Here is a 23,504-nt window from a genome sequence, read left to right on the forward strand (position 1 = left end):
TTTAATTCAACTTACATCACGGCGCACATTTGATAAGGCGCTTGTCTTATCCCCATCTTTTCGTATTAATAAATTATATGATAACCGCGTAATCTTGGCATTTCCTTCTTAATCATCATACTAATGTTCGATCAAAAATATCAGCACAAATACCTTCTTTTCATCAAGAATAGCAGTCAGTTTAAGCTCATCTTTACTCGTTACGCCATCTTATCATGACCGAGAAATAGTGCAAAATAATTCTTCTTTCGTAAAATTCTGTCTTTCCGGACTCAGAGACGGCACTTAGTATTACGTGCACAGTGGTAGATTGAAATTTTTCTCCTTACGTTCGCTTCACCATTTTAAAAATAATAATAAATTCCAGGTTTTTTGCTCAAAGAATAAACACTGCCTCACATTCTCATTTGACGAACTGTCCCTCGGTTTTGCAAACTTAGCCTCCTTTGCTTTAATAATGCCTTTTCTCTTTCCAATTACACACTGAATGGTATTGTGGATCTTTCCTTTCTTACTCAAAGCTTTCTCTCGTGATTCTTGCGCTTCCCTAGGCGGCTTAAAACCTTTTGAAAATCCCCGAAGAAAATTGAATGACACACATAAAAATCAAGTTTAGGGAATCTCATTGCCCCAGAAAAATAACTACTTCATTATGGTGATCAGTACCATATCCGTGCATACATTTACAAAATTGATTTTGTAAGATTCATATTTCAGGAGCTCGAAAGCCCCGCCAATGTATGCAAATCCGAAATTTTTCCCTTCCGCTCTTAATGTCGCTTGTCTCCGTATAATCCACCGTTGCTGCCCCATTTTCGAAAGTATTCACTCCACCCTCGCGTCCCCGTTTGGAATCCAGCTCTGAGTTACGTCACAGTGTCATCACGCAACTTCTTCCCCAAAGCACTTTCATTGCATTTCAAAGCACTTTTCCGCATTAAATTTCTCCCCTTCTCCAGGGCACCGAAATATTTCTGCTCAGGAATCCATCCGCCCAAGCGATCTGAACAGAAGTACAATTGAATTTCATTTTTTACGTCGTCTTCTAAAGTTAGTTCCTTTCCTTTGCCATTTTTTACGTAGCGATGAAGATTTTTCGCAAAAGAAGTAAATAATAATTTTCATATCAACATGTCATCCCAAATGCATGTAATATTAACTTCCGCGCGATTTTTAGCATTTTAAAGGAAAGAAGAGTATTAAGTAGCGTCGATTATCCACTTTCAAATTGCTGTGGAGACGTTTGCTTTCCTTTTCATTTAATCTCTTTTCAATTACTCACTTATCTCACCTGTTGATCAACGTAGCTCGAATAAATGGAGGATGAAGTTTACAAAAGCCCTTCAATTCCTTTTCGTGTGTGATTGCTCAATCTTATATTTTAAGGCAGCGCTTACCGATTATCAGTAATTGGATATGAACTCCTACTTTTGTGGAAGATATGAACTCCTAATTTTGTGGAAAAAGTATTATCATGCGCGCAAGAGGGTGAACACTCAATTAGATACAGTTCTCTCGAATAAAAAAAAACAGATCACTTCGTCGAATGTAAAAAAAAGCGAAGCTATCTTTGCATGGCTCAATGATTATGTTGCTAAAGCACAGCTTGTAACAATGTAAGCCAAGGTATATCTTCATTGATTTCTAAGATGGAAAAGCAACCTGATTTTTGTACAAAAACATGACGAAGCTCGACCGCTTTGGTGTTGGAGGTGCTTACTTTCAGGATTTTCACTTCTTTCTTCCCTCCCAGCGAAATTTGGAACAGATTCCCCTTTTCGGAGTAATCCATCTATTCTCACCCTATCAGGTCACTCAATTTCTAAGTTTCTGAACGCTAACACTTGCCTTGGCCGGATTGATGCCACTTGCAAAGGACTGCAATGGATATCAAAGATAAAATGTAACTGTTTTATTTCGCTCGCAACTATTCGTTTGGGGTTATTATTAGGCATATATACCGTACTTAAGTTCCTGCCACATCATAACGGGATAAAAATCAGCCATCAATAATCCAACACTTTTCAGGTATTTTTCGGGGACGATGCAATATATGGCAATATGAATGCACCGGCACACGATTTTGTACATTTGGATGATATCTCCGCGTCTACAGTATTTTCGTGGCCTGCGAGAAAAGAAAACTTATTGATCAAGGTTTATATTCTCTTCCTGCCTGAATAGTAGACAAGTATTTTTATAGACGAATATAATTAAACGGAAAATATATTAATAGAGTAATAATTAATAAATTTTCCATTGTTATTCCCTCACTTCCATTTTCCTCAGAGTTGTATGTAAACGAGGTTTCCAATCTTTAAAGAAAAACATGTCCGGCAGCGGAGCATGAGTAAGCCGTACTTCCGTTTCACTTTAAATCTTGTTTTTTTTCCTTTCCGTCCTTCACCTCTTTTTGGTGATTAATGCGTAAAATCCCGAGCTCAAGGTTTCCTGTTTTCCTGCCATCAACCCCTTCGCCAATTTCTTCGGCGCCATTGTACCCTCTGATTCGAAGTGCCGTTGACAGGTGTTTGAATGAATTTATTAACCCCGATCCAGCCCACTTGAGAAAATCCTATGCACCCTTGAAATTTATTGCCGCTGCCGAAGAGGAGTTTTTATAGCGTTTCGGTTTCTCAGATTTATGGCTTGACCCGGTTTCTCACCTCTCACCTTGACGAGAGGGTGAACTCAAGCCGTCGACTTGGTGTGAAAATCCATTTCACTTTCAACGGAGAGGCACGTGCGCGGGCAACAAGGGAGCATCATTATCCTTTAAATAGCCCATCATCATTCGATGTCCTCGTCTTCTTGCTTCTCGTTCTGCGACGCTAAAAATGTTCATCTCCGAAGACAATTCGCTTCATGTGGGGCTGCGCTTCTGCAAATGATTGATGCCTCTTCGAGTTTCTCATAAAATTTACAAAAAGTGATCCCTTTCAAAAGAAAATGGCTATTATTTCAAAATATGCATCCTTATTGTAATCACGAAAAATTCGATTTTTTTTAAGGTAAAAAAAATAATTTCCAGCTTATGTGTAGGGACTCATTCCTCAAGTTTGTCTTCACGTTTGTTAACACTGCTATGCAATTCGAGCTCCATTCCCGGGTCCTTTTTCAGGCCAAAGTGGATATTGAAAGCCTGTACGGTTGATAAGGCTAACGTAGCAATGGATTAATTGAAGTACCTATGGAACAGAATCTCTCCTTCCCGATTCTCTCAAGTTTTAGTAAACAATAGTAATACGAACTGAAAATTTCGTAGATGATTACTGAGGAATGTAAAAATTAAACCTAATAGCATGGTCTAGGAATATTTTTTTTCATTGAAAAGAAATTAGATTATTTCATTTCTCGAGCATGAAAAAATGTTTCTACCAAACGAAAAATCTAGAAAAACATGCTCTCGCTTTAACTACCCATCACAAACCCAGTACAAACCAAGAACTTTTTTTAATGTTTACAAAAAGGGAAAAAAGACGAAGTTCGAATCATAGTGATTTCAACAATCACGGAAGCTAAGGTTACATTTGCCTCAAATGAGGATGTAAGCAAGTTAAAATTTTCGGAAAGCGTATCTAAGTGTCATTAGTCACTGGATAATATCCGCTTTAAAATAAAATAATCATGGTTATTGAGTCAATAGAACCCTATGAACGGGATCTAATGCAGAAAATTATTGTATTTAATAATCACTACACCCTTTATGTTCCTTATATCTATCCGGTATCTATATAACTTTATGCTCCTTAAATCAAATTAAATCTAGTTCGCCAGATAAAAAGATGCACTCCATGCTTCTAAATCACACGACTTCTACCCTACCCGCATAGTTTCGCACAGAGCCCGATTCCATGACCCCCACATCCTAAGTCCTAGCGTAACCTATTCGTGAAGACCTCCTAAACTCCACTCATCTTCCTATCCTTAGAGCTTTCACATTAACCTTCCCTCGCCTAAAATCTCAGAACCACTTTCCCACGGCACCATCTTAGCGCACTTTTTTTGTCTATGTGTGGCCTTCGGGGAATCGTTCGCTCAGTGCATGCTCCACATGTGTCTCTTCTTTTGCAGAGGGTCGAAAGGATAGGATACCATAGCGCGCAGCCCAGCCTACCACGCTGACACCTCTCCAACAATCCAAAAAAAAAAACTCCTAAGCCTCCGAATCATCATCGACACCCTCATCATCACCACAGCCTAATCACGTGACTGGCACAAACCTCTTCCCCCACCAGGGCGGATTCTGGAGTCCCAGTACAGGGAGGGGAAGTGGGGGCTTCTTGCCCACCAGGTGTTAGGAAGGTGGTTTGTCATTTGGGGTTGTAGAGGGAGAGGAGGGTGGATAATTAAGAGGGGACAAAAGGGTTGAGACAGGACAGGAGGGGTCATCGGGAGGAGGAGCGCGACCCTGAGTTCCCACAATGAGCGCTCCACGCCCAGGGAAAGCGCCGGGTGTCGCGTCGGCGTGAGCGCGGGGCGGGTGTGGATGTGACGGATGCCCTCGAAGTGACCGCCCGCCCGCCCCCTGCCCGCCCGCCCGCCCGCTTCGCGACCCGCCCTCGACCCCGTTCGCGCCCACTGCGGTACCGAGCGAGTGTATATGGTTGTGTCTTCGCCAAGGGGTTATCTCATAAGAGCATTGCCCACCGTGGTGCAGGACGTCCCCCACTGGCAAATTCCTCCCCTCAATCCCTACGCAAATTTATATCACACATCTGATCTTACTTCTTGTAATTAAAACTTCAGTCTCTCAAATAAAGTTTTAGGAAATTATCTTATGCTGTGCCTCCTATCGCCTTGAAGGCTGGATAATATTTTCATAGAAGTGATTTTAAAGAGATTTTCAAAGTTATATTGCTAATGGAATTGAGTTACTAATAACAAAAGTGAATGTAACATAAGTCACTTTCATGTGTTATAAAAACTTCCTTTAAACACAATTAATGTACCCAACCGTTAAGATTCATCAGTAATCAAAGATCTTGAACTTTACGCTTAAATTTTGCAAACCTCATTAATCAAAGATCCTGGAAGTATCTCATTCTAAAGTCGATGAGCGAATTTAACTAGAGCATTGACTCTTTATTTGCATCCGATAAAAATCATTATTTATTTACCTTCAGGGTGAATTATATTGCCTTCAGATCTTTTAATTGATCAGGGTACCTTTGCCGAGTAACGTTTTTGAGCTCTACCTCCATTCCCATACGTGTCTTAAGAAAAGAAAATCCCAGTAAGAAAATATTTTATACCAAGAGAAATGGTCTCACAAACGTAAGTTGTTGCCACTCATTAGAGGACCACGGTTATTAATCATCCATTCACAACGATATTTTACGAAAGAAGCGCGCGCAAAGGAAGTGATTCGTCGGACTACATCATAGACATTGGCGGGTATTGACTAGAGCAAGATGTCCACCGGGGCCGGTGCCGTTGCTGCAGAACTGCAAGCCACTCCTGTAGTGGAGCCCAAGAAGTCAATGGATACTCCGGGGGACGATAGGGTAAGAGAGTTAGATAAAATTAACGGGAGGCATTTGACAGAGCCGTTTTTATATTTGGAACAATTGGGAATGACCCCAACCCATCATCATTATCATTCGCTTTTAAAAATATTTATTGAAATAGCCTGTAACTCATGCATGGCTCTAGTCGCCAAAATATACAAAATGTGTTTTTGACAGCAGTGTGTTTCCTTACCCTCCCAGTCAATGAACATGCTTTGTTTTTCTTGTGTTCTTAACTCCTCTTAAATCATCTGACTACTTACGCTTACGTTGTGCAGTCTTTGAAATAACTGCCATGCTTCAACTCTGTTTCTATGTTACTATTTCCTGAAAAATATGTATTGACCTCATATTCCTCACCATACCCGTTAACCATTCTGTCTTTTCTCCTTAAAGAGTAAAAATCGTATCATTCAGAATGATTTTAGTACAACATTCATAAATTGGTTGCGTGCGTACTTGATCGCATCATATGTTTTAACTAACTCACCGACACTGGCAATTAGAACTCTGCCGACTGCGGAAAAAATCAGCTTAGCAAAACGGTGAGCCTAACTTCGAAGGGAGATGCTCCTTTTTCCGAGCCTATGAGCCTTATTTTTTATAAATATCTACATGAATCCATTCGTTAGCTCATCAAATTTCTGAATTTTACATAAATATTTTCATAAATATAAATATTTTAAACATATTTTCTCGTAAAAATAGAATAATAACATTAGAAATTCGAAATCTTTCGATATATTCAAATTCGGAGGTCAGTGGTTTTAGTAAATGTAGCGAAATAAATATATTTAAAAAACATTATTCTAATACATGTCATTTATCGGAGGTATTTTATAAACTTATTATGAATTTCATTAATACAAATAAACATGCTTGTTTGTGATGAAAGACACAAATTATTTTTGACGTAAGATTTATTTTCCTAGGTCAGAAAATCATCACATAAAAAATTGATTATGAAAAATTAATGGTTATATCTCACAAAAGTTAAACTCTTATTTTTTACAAAAATCATCGTAGTTCATTCATACAAGGCCTATAGTCATTTATCTGTCGATATCCTTTAAATAACCTTGACCTATCGCTGCAACTAAAATCACTCATTTAAGGTGAGGATTTGTATTAAACAGGCATCACCTTGGATAGATTTTACCTTTCTCGCCCCCAGAAAAATCGAGCGAACGAGGATGTTTTCTTTTGAGGGCGAAATAATAACGCAGAGAGGTATTAGTGGAAAAGTTCAATATATAAGGCGAGAAATAACTCAACTATAAGTATCGGACATATATGCATCCATCGCTCATAAGTGGAGAAATGTTCCCTTCCAGTGCCTATGCCTCTTTTCACGTAATTTCCGAATTCCCACAGTGGTCACTCCTCCCACTCCTCTCCCTTTCACCCCACCTTCCAAATCGTTAACCTTCGGCCCCGCATTGCATTCCCCAACCCAGGCACCCCTTTTCCTACCCCCACAATAACAACGAAATAGCCACGCAACCGCGGTTCGTTCCGTGCGTCTCCACCAGGTGAGGACAGGCGCCGCTGTCGTTGCCGAGAGCTTCCCTCCCCCCTCGGCGGAGCTGGCCTCGAGGGAACTGCAGCCGACGACCACCACCACCACGTCCAACCCCACCCCCGCGCCCTCCTCCGGGCCACATGGATCCCACCCGCCCATCGCCGGCTCAGTCGAAACTCAGCCACCGCAGGAGCAGCACCTCACCTCGCAACCTGCCGCTGACATGGTGGTCCCGGTGAAGGACCCCGCGGACGCCAAGCAGCGGCAGCCGGAGACGCCGGCAGCCAGCCTTCCTAAGTCGCCCTCCCCGGCCGGGGCAGCGTCCCCCGTACCACCCTCTCCCAACGGGAATGCATTGAACCCTTCAGGGCCGCCGTCGAGACCCGCCTCTGCCGTCGGAGACAAGGAGGACATAGAGATGGGAGCGGAAGGCTCAAAGATCAGCCCCGGAAAATTCCGCAAGGCTTCGTCCACGGACGTAAACCCAGCCGAGGAGAAATCTACCGGAGCCAAACGATCTGCCAGCTCCAGTGGAGGATTCTTCACAAGGAATGGCAGGGAAAGCGTTTCGGGACCGGATGTTACCAACGGTCATAGGGAATCCGTACATTCCTTGGAGGAGGAGATCGAGAATCCGGTGGCCCATGATAGGCCCGGGTCAGCGGCCGGAAGCAGATCTTCATCGCGACAAGGGATTCATCCAGTGGTCGGCGCAGGTGTGGATAGCGGGAGTGCAATTGGGAAATCCAGTCCACCTGCGGGATCGCCCTCGCCCGGAATAAAAGGTTCTAAATCCCCATTACCGGAGCGCGTGAGCAGCAAGTCACCTTCCCCGGATCTCATCAAGGAACATTCCAGGAGTCCTATGACGATGACGTCCCAGCCCAAGTCACCGTCGCCGACGGATAAGAATGCCAGAGATGCGATGAAAATGAAAACACCGTCGCCCGACATTCATGATGTTCATCGAGACAGCCCTGATCTCAAGAGAATGGAGGCAAGTAGGGGAAAGTCTCCGATGCCACAAGATGGAAGGGATGCCAAGTGTACCTCTCCGGAGGCTCTGAAAACCAGCTCTAATGCATCGCTACGTGCAACGGGTAACACAACACCGGATGTGGGAAAACAGGGAAGAAGGACACCGGAAGAATTAAGAGACGGTGATGCAGAGCCTACGGGACGCAAAACACCGGGTTCGGACATTTCCAGATCCAAATCGCCACTTCCATCAAAGAGCAAAACTCCCTCTCCTGATCTGAGAAATTCTAGCCCCACTGTTATCTCCGATACAAAAGTTATTGCCAGTGCTCCCCCTAAAACGGGAACTGACGGGAATGGCCCACCAGACAGGCAACATGTCGAGCAGACCAAGAGGATCTCGCTCTCGCCAGAGCCAATTAAATCGAAACCGAGTACTCCAGACATTCCAGGGAGACAACCTTCACCGAGTGAGCCAAAGCCGAAACCTAATTCACCAGACTTGAAGAAGGAATCGATCAAACCCGTAGAACAGCCGGAGACAAATACCAATAAGATTTTCGAAGATATCAACAGGGGAAAATCTCCTATGATGGACACAAAAGTTGCAGAAGCTGATGGAAAAAATAAACAAAAATCGCCTTCTCCCGAAATAGGTCTGGCGAAATCTCCATTTCCTACTTGTCGTGAAAAAACATTGGACAGGGATTCACAAAGATCTCAGCAAAGTACGCCCGATATTATTTCTGACAAGAAAAAAATCGATGAAATTTCAATCAAAGGTGGATCCAGCGATAAATCTAAAATAGGAACTCCTGATCATTCACCAAAATCATCCACTCCGGAAGTTCCCATGTCGAAATCAACACCTGAGCCACCAAATTCGACGCCACGGACGCCTGAGCCATTTAAATCCAAACCACCAACCCCTGAGCCATCAAAATCCAAAGCATCTTCTCTTAGTACATCTGACATGGATATCCAGAGATCAGGATCAAGATTATCCAATATTTCCGATGGTGATATAAAAGATTCGTCTTCTCTGGCTGCTGTCCGGAGTAAACCAGCTACTCCAGATATTCAAGCAGGAAGAAAACTATCTCCAGAACCAGTAAGCCCTAAGCCCTCTACGTCTGAACCCGATAAAGCCAGGTCACCGCAATCAGATTTGCAGAGAACGAAGTCCGGTTCCCCTGATCTTGCAAAACCGTCTACACCGGTGGAACGCAGTGTATCTAAGACCCCTGATCCTCTTAAATCGAATTCTCCTTCCCTTGAATCAGGAAAACCAGATCATCCCCCACCTTCTCCAAAACCGCAATTAGATAAGAACACATTGCAAAGGCGTACAAGCCCTCAGCAGCTAGCGAGCAAATCTCCGTCTCCAGAGACAGGCCACAGGAGGTCTAATCCTCCCTCTATACCGCCATCCCCAGAGCCGATAAAGGCTAGTCCGTCACCGTCTCCAGACATCCTCATGCGCAATTCTCCATCTCAGAAAGAAAATCTCCAGCAGTCGATGTCACCGGGATTGAGAGATTCTCCCGGAAAAACGCCTGAACCTAAGACTCCAACAGCCCTGACTAAGAGCCCATCACCAGACTCTGCGAAACAAAAACCTAAAGACGAAAGAGGGCCATCGCCAAGTCACCTGGTAAAACCTTCATCCACAGTTGAACCCACAAAACCACCGGGGAAAGTCAGTCCAACTAAAATGGAGGAATTACCTAATAGAGTACCTACACCACAGCAAACTAATATTCCCAGTGATTCAGCGAAATCTCTTTCTCCTCCTCTTACTAAAGAATCTCCCCATGACATCCTAAAGTCTGAATCACCGTCTCCGGCCAAATCAAGTCCTCCTAAAGGCGTAAGTCCCAACATTCCCTCACCCGCAAATTCAGCCTCTCCAGAGCCTTCTAAACTTCCCCCGTCACCTTATCCCAAGTCCCCTTCCCCGTCCAATATCAGGGGCAAAGTATCACCTCCGAAGTCTCCCATTCCAACTAGTGTTACTCCTCCGTTGACCGTAGACAAACTACCCGCGGACGGTAAACATGTCCTTTCAGCGGTCGAAAACGACCCTTCTCCCGCTATTTCCAAATCTCCGTCACCAACACCCGACAAAGCAGCTTCTCAAACCGTTCCTAAATCCCCGACCCCCACTAAAACTCCCTCACCAATTTTGGCAAAGAGTCCTTCGCCGACGGCGGAAAAAAGTCAGCTTCGAGAACCAGTTGGTCCGGCTCCGAAGTCGGGCGCTCCTACTCCGGAGCCTAGAAACCTCAAATCGATGGACGATATGCAAAGATCTGTGACGCCCACTCCTTCGAAACGCGAAAAAACACCTTCCCCAGAGCTTAGTAAGGATACGAAGCAGAAATCTCCTTCGCCCACGGACCTAACGACGGCGAAGCGGCCGGGTTCGAGGCAAGGCACGTCTCCCGAAGTGGTACTCAGCCCTTCGGAAGACAGCGGGAGAATTTCTGCTTCTCCGGACCTCGGTCGTAAATCCTCGTCCTCCCCCAAGCCCTGCAGTCCACAGCCATCACCTCGCACGGCTGCAACTCCGACAACAGCCACGCCCACATCCCCCAGCGGCCACAGGCCCACGGACTCGGCGACCGATGAACAGAAGACTCCCGATTCCGCCATCACCCCGGCAGATATGAAAGCGACAGCAGCTTCGAGTCCGACGTCCGAGGTCGGTGATGAGACGTCGACGGCCTCGAGGACGGGGTCTGCCTCAGCGAGACCTTCGTCGGTTGAAGCGGCCACTCCCGACGACGACGCCAAGACAGCAAAGACCGTCGTCTCGGACGAGTCGAAACCTTCGCTTCAGAACGGCGAAGTCACTAAGAACGATAAGGAAACCAAAGTGGAGGGAGAAACCAAGAAAAAGAAAACGGATCCCTCGAAACCGGGAACGCCTTCCAGAACACCTAGATCTTCTCGATCCATTGCAGCATCCCCGAGGACGCCCAGAAGAACTACGCCGCGCGCCAGAAGAAAAGGTGAGGAGGTGATAAGATATCATGCGCTTACTCCGCGGTATTGGTGACTTGGGCCCTATAAAAGGGTGGTAGTAAATAAAATGAACACTAATTTTCTCGATTTAAAGTATTATTTGTTTTTAATGTATTTTATTTAGTTTTATTCAATTTGCGCAAGGCCGAAGCCATAAAAAATTTTTGGGGGTTCCCTTTGAAAAGGGGTATATTTTTGGGAGGTTCTCTCGGAGGGTTACACATTAACCTTGTCCTCAAAAAATTTAGTGGATTGGAACACCCAGATTTCTCCCCCTTCCGCTCGATACGGTCTTGAATATGCGTATAAAAATTGGATTGTATAAAAATTTTAGGTCGCCTATCATACTCCACCCGTCTAAAATTCTCTGTTAGAAGTGAGCGAAAATCCTGGATCAAAAAATTATTACAGTCATCCAAATATTTTTTCGGAAAACTGTAAAATTTCGAGTATTATTTTCTTCATTACTATTACTTTAGGATATCTATATTTGTACTTCTGCTAATAAATCATTAAAAGGAAAGTTAATAAAATTAACCGTCATAGGTATCATGTAAAATTAATGACTTTTGTCACTCACATCTTCACACAAAAAATATTATTTCGTGCCAAACGTCCGTCAAAATCTTATGAAATAATTCATGTGTGAAATATTATCAATTTTGCACTTTCTCGGCTAAAAACTTAGGCTAAGATCAGTGACCTCATGGCAAAATTAGCAGTACCGGAAGGCACTTTCCTTAACTTTTTTAGAAGTGCTCTGAGAATTACTCTGAGTGCTTTTAACACATGTAATTATTTGCATTTTATTACGAATTTATTGTTTTGGTCACGAATATATTAGAAATTTTGAGGCACCAAAATTGATAAAAGTGTCATTTGACTATTATGTCTTTTGCTAACCAGTGCCGAACGGCGTTCCGGCGCCATACGGCACCATGACACCACTGGCTGAGATCAATCGATTTTTTTCTTTCGATGACATATTTCATGACTGCCCATATTGAAAACGAAAAAACCCTCACACATTCAAATTAGCGAGTTAACAACATACATCGATCAGAAAATATTTCTAACTTGCCTCACCAATAAAACTTTCTATTTCTTTCCAGATGGTGACCACGAAAAAGACAGAAGTTCCAGCAGAGCTAAATCGGTAAGTTAAACAAAGATTTTTAGAACGTAGATAAGCGTGACAGGCTTAACTTAAAAAGGAAAATCCATTAATGCATACATCACTCGATTTAGAGTTTTACGAAAAATATTAGAAACATGCAGTCGTAAACAAAACAAGATTTTCATAAAAATGGTCACATGCTGAAGTTGTGTTTTAGTCGGCCACACACAATATTGTGAGAATTATTTGAATGTTTGACATTATTACAGATGTCAGTCATTAATAAGCTAGAGAGCTAAGCTAGAGTAACGAATTACTGCACCACTATATTACAGTTTTGACTAACCTGCTTTTCATAACTCAATCTAGGGATACCTGAAACCGATGAAATTTTGGAAGAGGTTGTACTATGAGCTGAAAATATAAAAAAAAAACTCAAGACGAGCCCTCTAAAAGGTATCAGGTTGTATTATCCAAATAAACGTGATAGTCGGTGCCTTGAATAACCTTGTTGTGTATTCGTGTACAGTAAGGAATATTCAATCCTAAGTATGAGATCATTGAAGCAATGAATTGAAATTAATACTTTCTTATCATGTCTAAAAATGTATGATGAAGAACCTTCTCCACATATTCCCCATTAATTCCCACCAAATTCATGATCGGAAACCAAGAGAAAAATATTACCGATGAAATAAATTTTAATCGTAAAACATAAGAAACAAAAGTAAACCCGAGGTTGAAATTAACTGACCCAACAGGTATGGAGACTACGGCCACAGGTTTCCACTTTCCAGGCATTTTCGCAGTGCTTCGGATTACAAATACGTACGAAAGGTTGCCTACGCATCAGGATATATTTCAACAGCTACCGAATACGACTACTGAAAATGCAATCATCATATCGCAAGGTTAAGCTTTTTTTCAGCAACTATTTTCATGAAAAGTAGTACACTGAGTATTTTTACGTAATAATAAGTTAGAGGTTAAAAATGTATCGTCTAACTTATTGGCATTGCACATTGGATACACAAAATCAAGATATTTTAAAACAAAAAATAAGCATTCATCTTCTCAAGCAAGAACTAAATGAGACTAGTAAAACTAAAGAATATCAATTTCAATTATACTAATTTTTTATTCATTATTATAATAAATTTATCTTCTTCCAAGATTCATTCAGCGTTTAAGTTGAACTGTAAAATGATGTATCGATTGTCCTTCTGCTGGCTCCGCAATATTTATTTCTGAACAGTACAGGTAAGTTCAGAAAGCGTCATAAGCTAGCAGGGGGGCTAGCGATACATTGCTCAACAGCCTAACTTAAACGAAGAGAGAATCCTGAAAAAAAGAAACTCAAAAGCGGATCCGCGGAAGCCCTCTAAGTAATTAAAAATAATACTATTTTTTAAGAACCAGGTTCGCCATCTACTCTTTCTCCTTAAGGATATTTCAAGAAATTTACAGTAAAATGAGAAACACATCAAGTTGAAGGATCTCAATTAAGTTTCGAGATAGCATAGAATAGATAGGCAAGTTTCTACCATGGCACGGATTAATTCCCGAGACTACAGGATTGAAAAAAAACAATTCCTGATAGTATGAATGATTTTTTATTATGATACAAGAGACAACTGAGGATTCACTTAATCACTGAAATTCTCATCAATACTGAAAACCGGAGCTTTTTCTCGGGGAAGACGCTGGAACGGAGTATTTCCGGTTCCGTTTTGGAATACGCTAGTTTCCTTATTCAGAGGAAGCTTGTAACCATGGTCTTGGTATAGAATAAGCAAACCTTTAGGCGCAACTTAGTTCCACCGTCGTTTTTTCATCAAAAACTTACCGTAGAGGTAAATTAGGTCCCACCTTCAAACGGCCAAAAAATATCGAAAGATGTTTTCACTGTTTTCAGGCACTCACGTAAATACCAAAAAAATTATCGGAAAAGTTAGTCACTGCCGATATTAGCGACAAAAATCTGCGCAACTTGTAAGGACTTTGATGAAAGGACTGACGGGTAAAGAATAGCTTAGCTCTCTGACAGCTTTCGTATTTCCTCCAATTATGCGACGCGACGCCGTCAATAAAAATTCATTCCCCGCCAACGATGAACGACAATCATTATCCTAGCATTGCTCAGTAACGAAGTGACTCATTACATCGATAACTTTTCCCTGTGGGCATACCAGCATAAACAGAGACACAGTAATCACTATTAATCACAGAGTTCATATTTTCGGTTCCCATTGTCTTCTTTTTTTACGATAGCCTCCGGCAACCTCTGTGAAAGGATGGTGCGATTCCCAAAAGGGTCGAACCCATGGGCTGGGCTTCCTCAATTGATACCCAAAGCACTACGTCCGAAAAGCCTGAGTTGAATTTGACGGTAGTCATCGGATATTTAAACCGCACACCGGTGGCGTAACTAGGCATATGCTTTGGGGGGAATGGGATGACCTGGGGTGGCGATCCTCAGGCAACAGGGATTCCGGGAAAATTTTTGAAAACGACATACCTGGAAATAGATTTTATATCATTTTGGCGCTTAATATTTAACTTTAAGCAGATGCCGTTATTATGTATCAAAACTAAACAATAGAATTAAATAATTTTTTATTTGTCTGAGGCTTTGGGGGGAAATCCATTCCCCCCCCCCCCCATTGTTACGCCACTGCCACGCCACACACGTAGACGAAACGTACTTAAAAGTGTATGTTAAACCTCGCCCAAAATTTATTCAATGGTATACGTGATAAATTTTCATATTTTACCTTTTTCATTTGTTCATCTACATAAAAACAGTGTCGTGATAAAAACAAAGGTCTTCATGTAATTATGAAAACTCCATAAAATTTGTTTCCTGGATGTATTTGCGGTAAAAAAAACTGTGCAAAAGCACTCTTGCGCATATATTTCCACTGAAACATGATGACTCTACCGGTCTTTTTTCGCGATGTGTTATCGGCTTAAAACTTAAGCTATTTTCTTGAAGTTTTCGGGTAATGAAGAGTGGAGCCTTGTTACTGCATGCCTGGATGTGAAAATTTTAAAAAATACTTCATTGTTTTCGACGAGGTTAAATTTTTATATTTGAAACATGATAAAAAGGTTCATTATGCCCTTAAAGTTTCAAGTCCATAGCGTTAGATGCAAACGAAAAATACGGGACGAAAAAAGACAAAAACCACCGGTCGAGTGGGAATCAATCGCCTCTTGAAGGGTTAAAAAAAAACGCTGCTAGAGAACAAAAAATTCGTTTCTACAAAAAATAATTTTAGCATTGGATCACTGGAGACTCCGACGGAATAAAACACTCGGAGAGAAGGAATTAGAAGGAAGAGCTGCAGAAAACCATTATTCAACCAGATGACGGTGGAGAAAAATTCCACGAGACCCATGGAACGGGGAAAATTTTACTGGCGCAACTTACCAGCATTGTTCCATTTTAGGCTATTACTAAAACTTCCACAGTTTCAGAAAACTTAACGCGGTAGAATTTTTTACGCTAAAGTATCCACTAACGTCGCTTGTTCTGATAGACTCCATTTACTCGCACGGGGAGTTTTATTGCTATCCGTGATGATAGCGGGTTTCATACGAGTATATATTTGTCCTCGATTCGTCGACCGCGGGTTATTGACCCCATTCAACCTAAATGTTACCCGTAAATCGAATAAACGCTGACAGAGGTAGGCTACGGCTAGTTTAGAAGAGCGGCAAGATGCGACGCAAGCAGTACATTAGTGTTACGATGATTAAACCTGCATTCTTGGGCGTTTAAATGTAATGCTCGACCTTAAATCATACAGAATTAACTTCTGATCACAGATGTAAGAATGAAGACTTCCACTGGGCTCAAATGCTGTGTCCATCTTCCGGATTAAAACAAACTGTCTCTTATCTCACATCCCCTCAGGTCAAAAATCTTGAAAGCTTTGAAATTCTACCATGTTACTCTGCCCTTTTTGATCATAAACACATTTTTCAGTTATTTTCTAACGCATTTGAATAACTCACTTTCATTTACCTTCACTATTTTAATGAGAATAAGCGAATTCAATTCTGGTGGAATCCTTGATTAACTGCTGAGACGGCTTCAGAAAAATTTGGGGGAAGAGGGGATTGTACTTGGGATATGGTTGATGGGGTTGTAGGCAATGTATAAGACATAATTAGGCGGTTATAGAGTTATTCACAACAACTGTTGATGAAGTTTGGCAGGGGCATACATGTGGTCAAGGGGGCCTGTCCCGACCAAAATGAGGAAAATAAAGAAAAACATTATAAGTCTGAATTAGTGCAATCTATCATGATCTATCATGGGTGAGGGCAGGGCCACATCATGCCAGTAGCGAGTATCGGATAGAGAAAAAACTCAAGGGAGGGGGTGCAAAATATTTCTTGAGCTACCTTTACTTTTATCGGAATGAAAAAAGAAGTGGCATGTAAAGTTTGAGAAAGTTTTCTTTAAGTTGATTTCACAATTATACATGATAATGCAATCTTATGATATAAAAAAGTTACAATTGTGGTTCTGCAATGTTCAGAAATGCAGGTGGCCCCACAAGGGGGGGGGGCAAACTCCCCAATATGTATCCGCCAATGTATCATGCAGTGATACTCAATAATAAATATTATTATTTGTGTATGCATATTTAAGTATATAATGTCATGGTACCTCCTTGCTTAAAAATTATTAAATCTGACCTTACATTGATCTCCATTCCCTAAAAATATCAGTCCATCATCTTACATTATTTCAAAGAAAGAGTAACTGCAAGAAATAGAGGTCAAATTAAGGGGCGAAATCACCTAACTGAATTTGACAAATATTTCTCAAGTTTCAAGGCAGGAGTGATTGTTCCTCAGCACTGAAGACCCCCCCCCCCCCATACGAGGACCTATGTTTGCCATTGACATCATGTTTCAAAGTGTTAAATTATTAGCTTAAGAAAACATTTCTTCCCTTTGATTTTTGGAAGATAGGATTTCCCCTTCATCTTGCATCCATCACAAAAGAACTTTGAAAACTAGGTGGTTCATTGATAAATAAAATTTTATTATCTTTTCTACACTTGGAATGCTTTCAACTAAATTTACCTTTGGTGATGGATAAAATTTCTGAGATTTTGGGTAGTATTGGAACCAAAACAATACACACCAACTTAATACTTCATTGGATTCCTCACTCCTAACCTATAGCACATTACTTGCCACTGATCAATTGGTGGAAAAAAATTTGTTTCACTAAAGGCTAATAAATAATTGAATATTTTCCCCATTCTGTTGTTGGCATGCATTGACCAATCCATATTAGGATGTCTTCATTGACATTGACAAGCAATGCTTTTCATTACAGGAGGATAAGAAAGCATCCACAAATGGAGAGGTTCTTTCTCCAACCAAAAAGTCGCCTACAAAAATTCCTGCTGCCAAAAAATCTCCCGGAACACCCACTGCAGCTACTTCCTCACCAGCTAGGCCACCTCTCAAATCGCCTGCCAAGAGTGCTCCAAAAACACCACCGGCAGTGGCCCCTCCAGCTGAACCAGAAAAGAAAAGTAAGCACGTCAATCTTGAGATGCCTAATAATGGACCTAGGTTCCTCTTACTCTCAACATAGCTACTGCATAATGGTTTGATTCATTGGTGGCATACACAGTTAAAGCAACTGTCATACATCATGAATGACAAACCAAATTACAGACACTGTTACACTTCATTTCAAAAGCTGAATGGATAAAATAAAATTAGATATGGTTTACATACATTGCTACAAATACAAAGCCCTAGTTATCCCTAACCATCCATCAATCTGTGGGAATGAACTCAGTACTATAGTATGTATTACTCAGTACGAGTGCTGAGCAATACATACTATATGTAGTCCTAATTTTGTTCCCAACTTCAACAGATATACTGGCATTTTTGTCTATTTTTAGTAATACACCAATTAAATTCAAGGTTATATCATTATGAAATCCAACAAATTATGCAAATTAAAAAATAATAAACTAATTTTCCATAACTTTACTGAATTTCCATTGATTCAGCACTATAAATTACAAATAAATGTACATATTTTCCCATTGCTTTAAAATTGCAACTACAACTCCATATCACTTTTATTAAAATATCCAACTTATCTTACCTCTTTTCAGAGGTTCCTATGAACAAAGTGCAAGTGGGGACAGCAGCTTCACCAAATTTAAAAGCAGTGAGGTCAAAAATTGGCTCTCTCGAAAATGCTACCTACAAGCCAGGGGGTGGGAAAGTTAAGATAGAGAACAGAAAACTTGACTTCAGCAAAGCAGCACCTAAAATTGCGGCAAAGAATGATACCTATGTTCCAGGAGGAGGAGACAAAAAGGTAAGCACCACGAAAAACTAAACTGAAAAATATCAGCAAATCCTGTTTAACCAGCCCATTTCAGCACCAGCCTACTTTGCCTGGTGTACTGAAGAATGCCAGGGTTTTTTGGCAAATTTGTAGTTCTACACTTAAAAATTTATGTAAACATAATATACACTTTCTGAGAATAATTTTTTCATGTGATCTTAATACAGTAGAACCTCGGTTATACGACCCTCAGTTATGCGATGACATCACTTATACGCCGATTTTTTTTGGTCCGGTGAATAACCCCATATGAACCCATGTATTTCCAACCTCAGTTATGAAACTTTTCACTTATACGACGAACTCGGTTACGAAACGCATTTTTCCAGTCCAATGAGATAAAATACCTCACTTATACGACTTTCCAGATAACTGCTCTACGAGAAGATTGCAGTTCGCGCGCCGATTTTAGTCACAGTATAGTGCTCTATAGGGTAGTATGTGCTCATTACATATATATGTCAGTGAAGAATAATAAGTTTTAATAATGAGCGATGCTGTTTATTAGATATTAATTTTAACTGCAGTAGATGATCGTTAATCCGGAATATCTATCTCTGACGGAAGATTGTCTAGAATTTTCCAAGGTTATGTTATCCGTCGCCCCAGCGAAATAACACCTAAATGAGCTGTTAAAAATCCTCCCGTACCAAACTTTTGGCTTCCAAGGTCATCCAAAAAAGATTATCGTATTTGCAGTATGGACGCAAGTCGATGGTGATTCAACAGTATGGTAAAAACAGCATGCGTGGTCACAATCCGCGGGCTGATCCACGGGACGAATTGAGCCGGGGGAAAGTTGCTTACGCGGCGCGCAGATCAAAACTGACCCAACTTGTATCTCAGTGGGTTTAAATGAAACAAAATTGGACCTTGAGTAGCTATTATCTTGAGTGTACCAGGTGGCAAGCGTTTATTTTTTAACTGAACGAGAGTTAGTACGAATGCCCTCGGAGAATAACTCGCGTTGTCAGTCGTAACGTAATCATTAAAGTCAAATTCAAAACGCGAAAGATAAGGCAGTTCCTTTCGACTCAGGAATGGCTTATAACCATTATATTGAAGTACATAAAGTGTCCGGTGTTGTGATCAGGTATGGGGAAGCAAAATATTACGTGAAGATGAGTCACACGGCTTGTGAGTCGAAGTTCCCGGCGCTGAATTCGCGGAAGAATGCCGACAGAGAAGCTATACCCGGTAGATTCAATCTACTATTGCTAAAATTTCATGGGAAAAATTCTTTTTTAGTGCGTAAACATTATTGAGAGGGGAGATTTTTCCGGGCTCTTAATCTATTTTTGTTCATTCATCGCTGACGGCAGTTGCGCGGTTATTTCAAATGCTCACTTAAAAGAAGTGATCTAAGCACCGGGAAAAGTCTTAGTCACGGAATATCCCGGGTACCAGTGGCGCAACTAGGAATTTAGGGCTTTTGGGGGTGATGGTAGTACCTGAGGGGCGGCTACACCGCCCCCCCCCCCCCCGAGGCAACGGGGATTACCAGATAATTAAAAAAAGGCATGCCTGTAAATATGTTTTACATCATTTTGGCACTTAAAATTTTACTTTAAGTAGATGCAGTTGCTGTATATCAAAGCCAGGCATTTTAAAAATTTTTTTTCTCTGAGGCTTTGGAGGGGGATCTATTCCCTCATCGCCCCACCATAATTATGCCACTGCCGGGTGCTCCATATTATCTATGGCATGGTATTTAGAGGGAGGAAACCGACAGCTGGGGTCATTTTCGCCATGAGGTAAGGGAGGGAGTATAGAAACCCTGTGCTGGAATTAGCCAGGTTGTAACAATAGGCATAACCAGGGCTTAATGTCCCATCTGCCAGACAGTGTGTTGCCCTGGAAGTTCCGTCCACACTACTCTCAAGCAGGGATACAGCCATCTCTGAAAACTTTCTGCCTCGGCCAGGACATGAACCCGGGTCCGTAAGGTGTGAAGCCTTCGTGATGCATTAGTGAAATTTTGCTCCCTAATTACGGGGTTAATTTGGATGACTTTCCTCAGGTATTCATTTCTTCAATCTCCAATCTTGGGTTTGCCTATAGGTGGTAAAATGAATTTCCTGAAAACTGCTTTTAATGAGTCAACTTTTTTCAAAAACTGGCTTCTCTGTGAACATTTAGTGTCATCATTCCAAAATTTCTCCAGTATGATAGCCTTGCAGCTTAGAGCCAGAAACGCTAGACGTTCAACCGTGGGTAATGTTGTTCAGGAATGCAAAATTATGTTTCTCTTAAAGTAACACATCATCTGTGGCGTTGCTTATGGGTAAATAAGTTTATTAGGCTTCAATTTCTTGCCTCCAAATGAGTAATTGCATCCTGGAAACAAACCGGCCACTATAGGAAAGGATTTCATGCTGAATACCGAAAAACCTCACATATGAAACTTCCTCACTTATGAAACTTTTTTTGGTTTTCCGCTGAAAGTTTCATAAGTGAGGTTCTACTGTACTTACAGGAACATAAAAGCATGACAGATACTAAAAAATAGTTACAAAAGCTACACGAAGCATAAAAAATAAAAGGTGCGAGTGGAAAAAAATCTGGCCGATAGTTCATCCCATGGCACTCTTCGCATTTACCCCCCAGGCAGATAGATTGGGCCTCTGGAGTTAGGGAAGTTTGAGTTAAGGAAAATAATTATCCATCTACCATTGAGCACCTCTCATTATAGAGAAAACAACTCCGACTCAATAACAGAAGGAGCTAATGATTTAGGTTTTATTAGATCAACCAGAGTGGAAATAAGAATTTTTCAGTCCCCCAGCATATTGAAAGTGCATACCTATTTCAGTGTTTCTACTCAGGTCCATGGTTTACATCCCCCGATTGGAGGCATTAGATGTGAGGTAAGAGTCTATGATAGAATTCGACAAAACGAAACATAGTTTGGAACATTGAATTTACTTCATCATTTATCTGAATCACAATGGTCTGCTGCCAAACATGTGAATCTCTTATCTGTCGACAAAATCAGTAAACAGTGAGGTGCTGATCTTCAGCCATGTTGTAACTTAAAAATATGCATAATCATAACAAATCACCAATAATAAATGGGGCCAAGAAGTATGACTGAATAATACCTGATATTCCAGAAACTAAGTTTAATTCTTTACGTGAGTTAATTTATAAAATCACTAATCACTTTCAAAATGTAATTTCACTTAAAATCAATTATTCATTTTTGATTAGCTACTGGACTAATCGGGGCCTCAATGCAAGGTAATTACTTCCACTTACCCCAATCCTGAGAAAAACATGCACATACAAATAATTCATCAGACAGCACATGGATACCATGCCCTCTTAAAGTGGGCCAAAGAAAAAGGCAGTGATTAAGAGTTTCCTTCAGGATGAAAATACATCCTTTTCAGTTAGCAAATATGAGAACACTACTAATTTTCTTCTTTCACATTAAAATTCATAAGGAGCAGAGCTTTTGCTGGTGACACTTCACCACTGGAGACAAACTAAAGTAAAAAAAGTGCCAGAAGGCCATTGCAGTGTTATGCAATGTGAAGGGAAAGAAAATCATAACAGCTTAATTGTTATGCTAAAAAGTTTACATCTATTAATATATATTTTCCATTCAATCATTTCAAATATAGCTTTCCTTCTCAGAGTAAGGACCTGGGGCTTTCCCAAATGGGAGTCAATGGACCCCACCCAATCAAGACCTCAAAACCTCCATCCTGTCACATTCATATCTTTTACTTAAATGAAACAAAAACTTAATGGAACTATAACCAAGAAATTTTCAGGTTAAATTTAACAAAATAAAACTATTCCCTCAATCATTTTCAAGCATGATCAACTACAGTCATGTTTGTTATTTGCTGAAAATCAATTACATTCGTGAATCGTTTTCAGTAAAAAAAATTAGCCCTACTGTAATTTTTTTGCTACAAATTGAAACGAGTTAAGGTTTAAAAATTCTATTTTTCAAACTTTAACTCCATTGAAAGGAGAAGTAACAGGAATGTTTTGAAATTCCTTCTGAATGCTACGGAGGTGTTGAATTTTTTTGGTATTCTAAAGATTTGAAAGATATTTGGTAACCCTAAGCAATAAGTAATCTAATTTCAATAATTGTATATTCACAATTGTAAATCACGAACTTTTTCTGCCTGATCAGATCCAACAAGTGAAGCTCACCTGGAGTGCCAAACCAAAAGTTGGATCTCTTGACAACGCTACATATAAACCAGGAGGTGGAGAAAAGAAAATAGAAACTGTAAAATTGGATTTCAAAGACAAAGCAAAGCCAAAGGTTGGGTCAAAGGACAACATCAAGCATGCCCCAGGGGGTGGTACCGTCAAGGTAAGCGAGAGACCAGAAACTGCACCAGTTGAGTGTGTTCCAAGGACAGAACAAGAAAAATCCCCACCCATTCAAATAGAACGACCAATTGTGTTTGTTTAAATTGTGTATACTTCCTGGGATAGTTTAAAAATTCAAGAATGTTTGTATTAGAGGCATATGGCACATGTAAAAATTGATTGAAAATTAATATTTATTTATATTCAATGATTTAACAAATATAGCAAAATGTTCCATGTTTTAAAAGGACTTCTAGTAATCAGGCCAGCTGAGGTAAATAGAAATTTTTATTCCTGAAAAACTCTGTAAAGAATGTACTAACATATTCTGGGTTTCAAACACAGTTTCATAGATTAAGCTTAAGTTCATCAAAGGCTTCCGCATCAAAAAAGTTTTTGCCGTATCTACAACTAATCTAATAGTTATCTACAACTGGCAAGCCTAATTTACTATTTCATAAATGGTGCCATTAAAGTTTTTCCCTCTCGCTCTTATAACTTGACTGCATAATATAACATATATTGCTTCATCTATTGATTTGAATGTATTATGCCTGTAATGACAGAGGCTGATTTGTCGTACCCATTCAATGCCTTAATACATACCAA

At 40.7% G+C, this 23,504-nt stretch overlaps 1 protein-coding gene across 5 annotated transcripts in view; it reads left to right on the forward strand.

Moving 5' to 3' along the window:
- The window catches only part of LOC124169587 (nascent polypeptide-associated complex subunit alpha, muscle-specific form-like), a 68,907-nt gene that overhangs the window by 19,241 nt on the left and 26,162 nt on the right, over positions 1-23,504 (forward strand). For all 5 annotated transcript variants that reach the window (XM_046548254.1, XM_046548243.1, XM_046548249.1 and 2 more), the window contains exons 2-7: positions 4,075-5,507; positions 7,043-11,024; positions 12,150-12,193; positions 17,517-17,718; positions 18,319-18,527; positions 22,711-22,896. In XM_046548254.1, the coding sequence (XP_046404210.1) occupies positions 5,415-5,507; positions 7,043-11,024; positions 12,150-12,193; positions 17,517-17,718; positions 18,319-18,527; positions 22,711-22,896 (4,716 nt within the window). In that variant the 5' untranslated portion in view covers positions 4,075-5,414. The remainder of the gene's footprint in view (positions 1-4,074; positions 5,508-7,042; positions 11,025-12,149; positions 12,194-17,516; positions 17,719-18,318; positions 18,528-22,710; positions 22,897-23,504) is intronic.

Source organism: Ischnura elegans, chromosome 1 (assembly GCF_921293095.1).
Source record: "Ischnura elegans chromosome 1, ioIscEleg1.1, whole genome shotgun sequence".
NCBI classification, from domain to species: domain Eukaryota; kingdom Metazoa; phylum Arthropoda; class Insecta; order Odonata; family Coenagrionidae; genus Ischnura; species Ischnura elegans.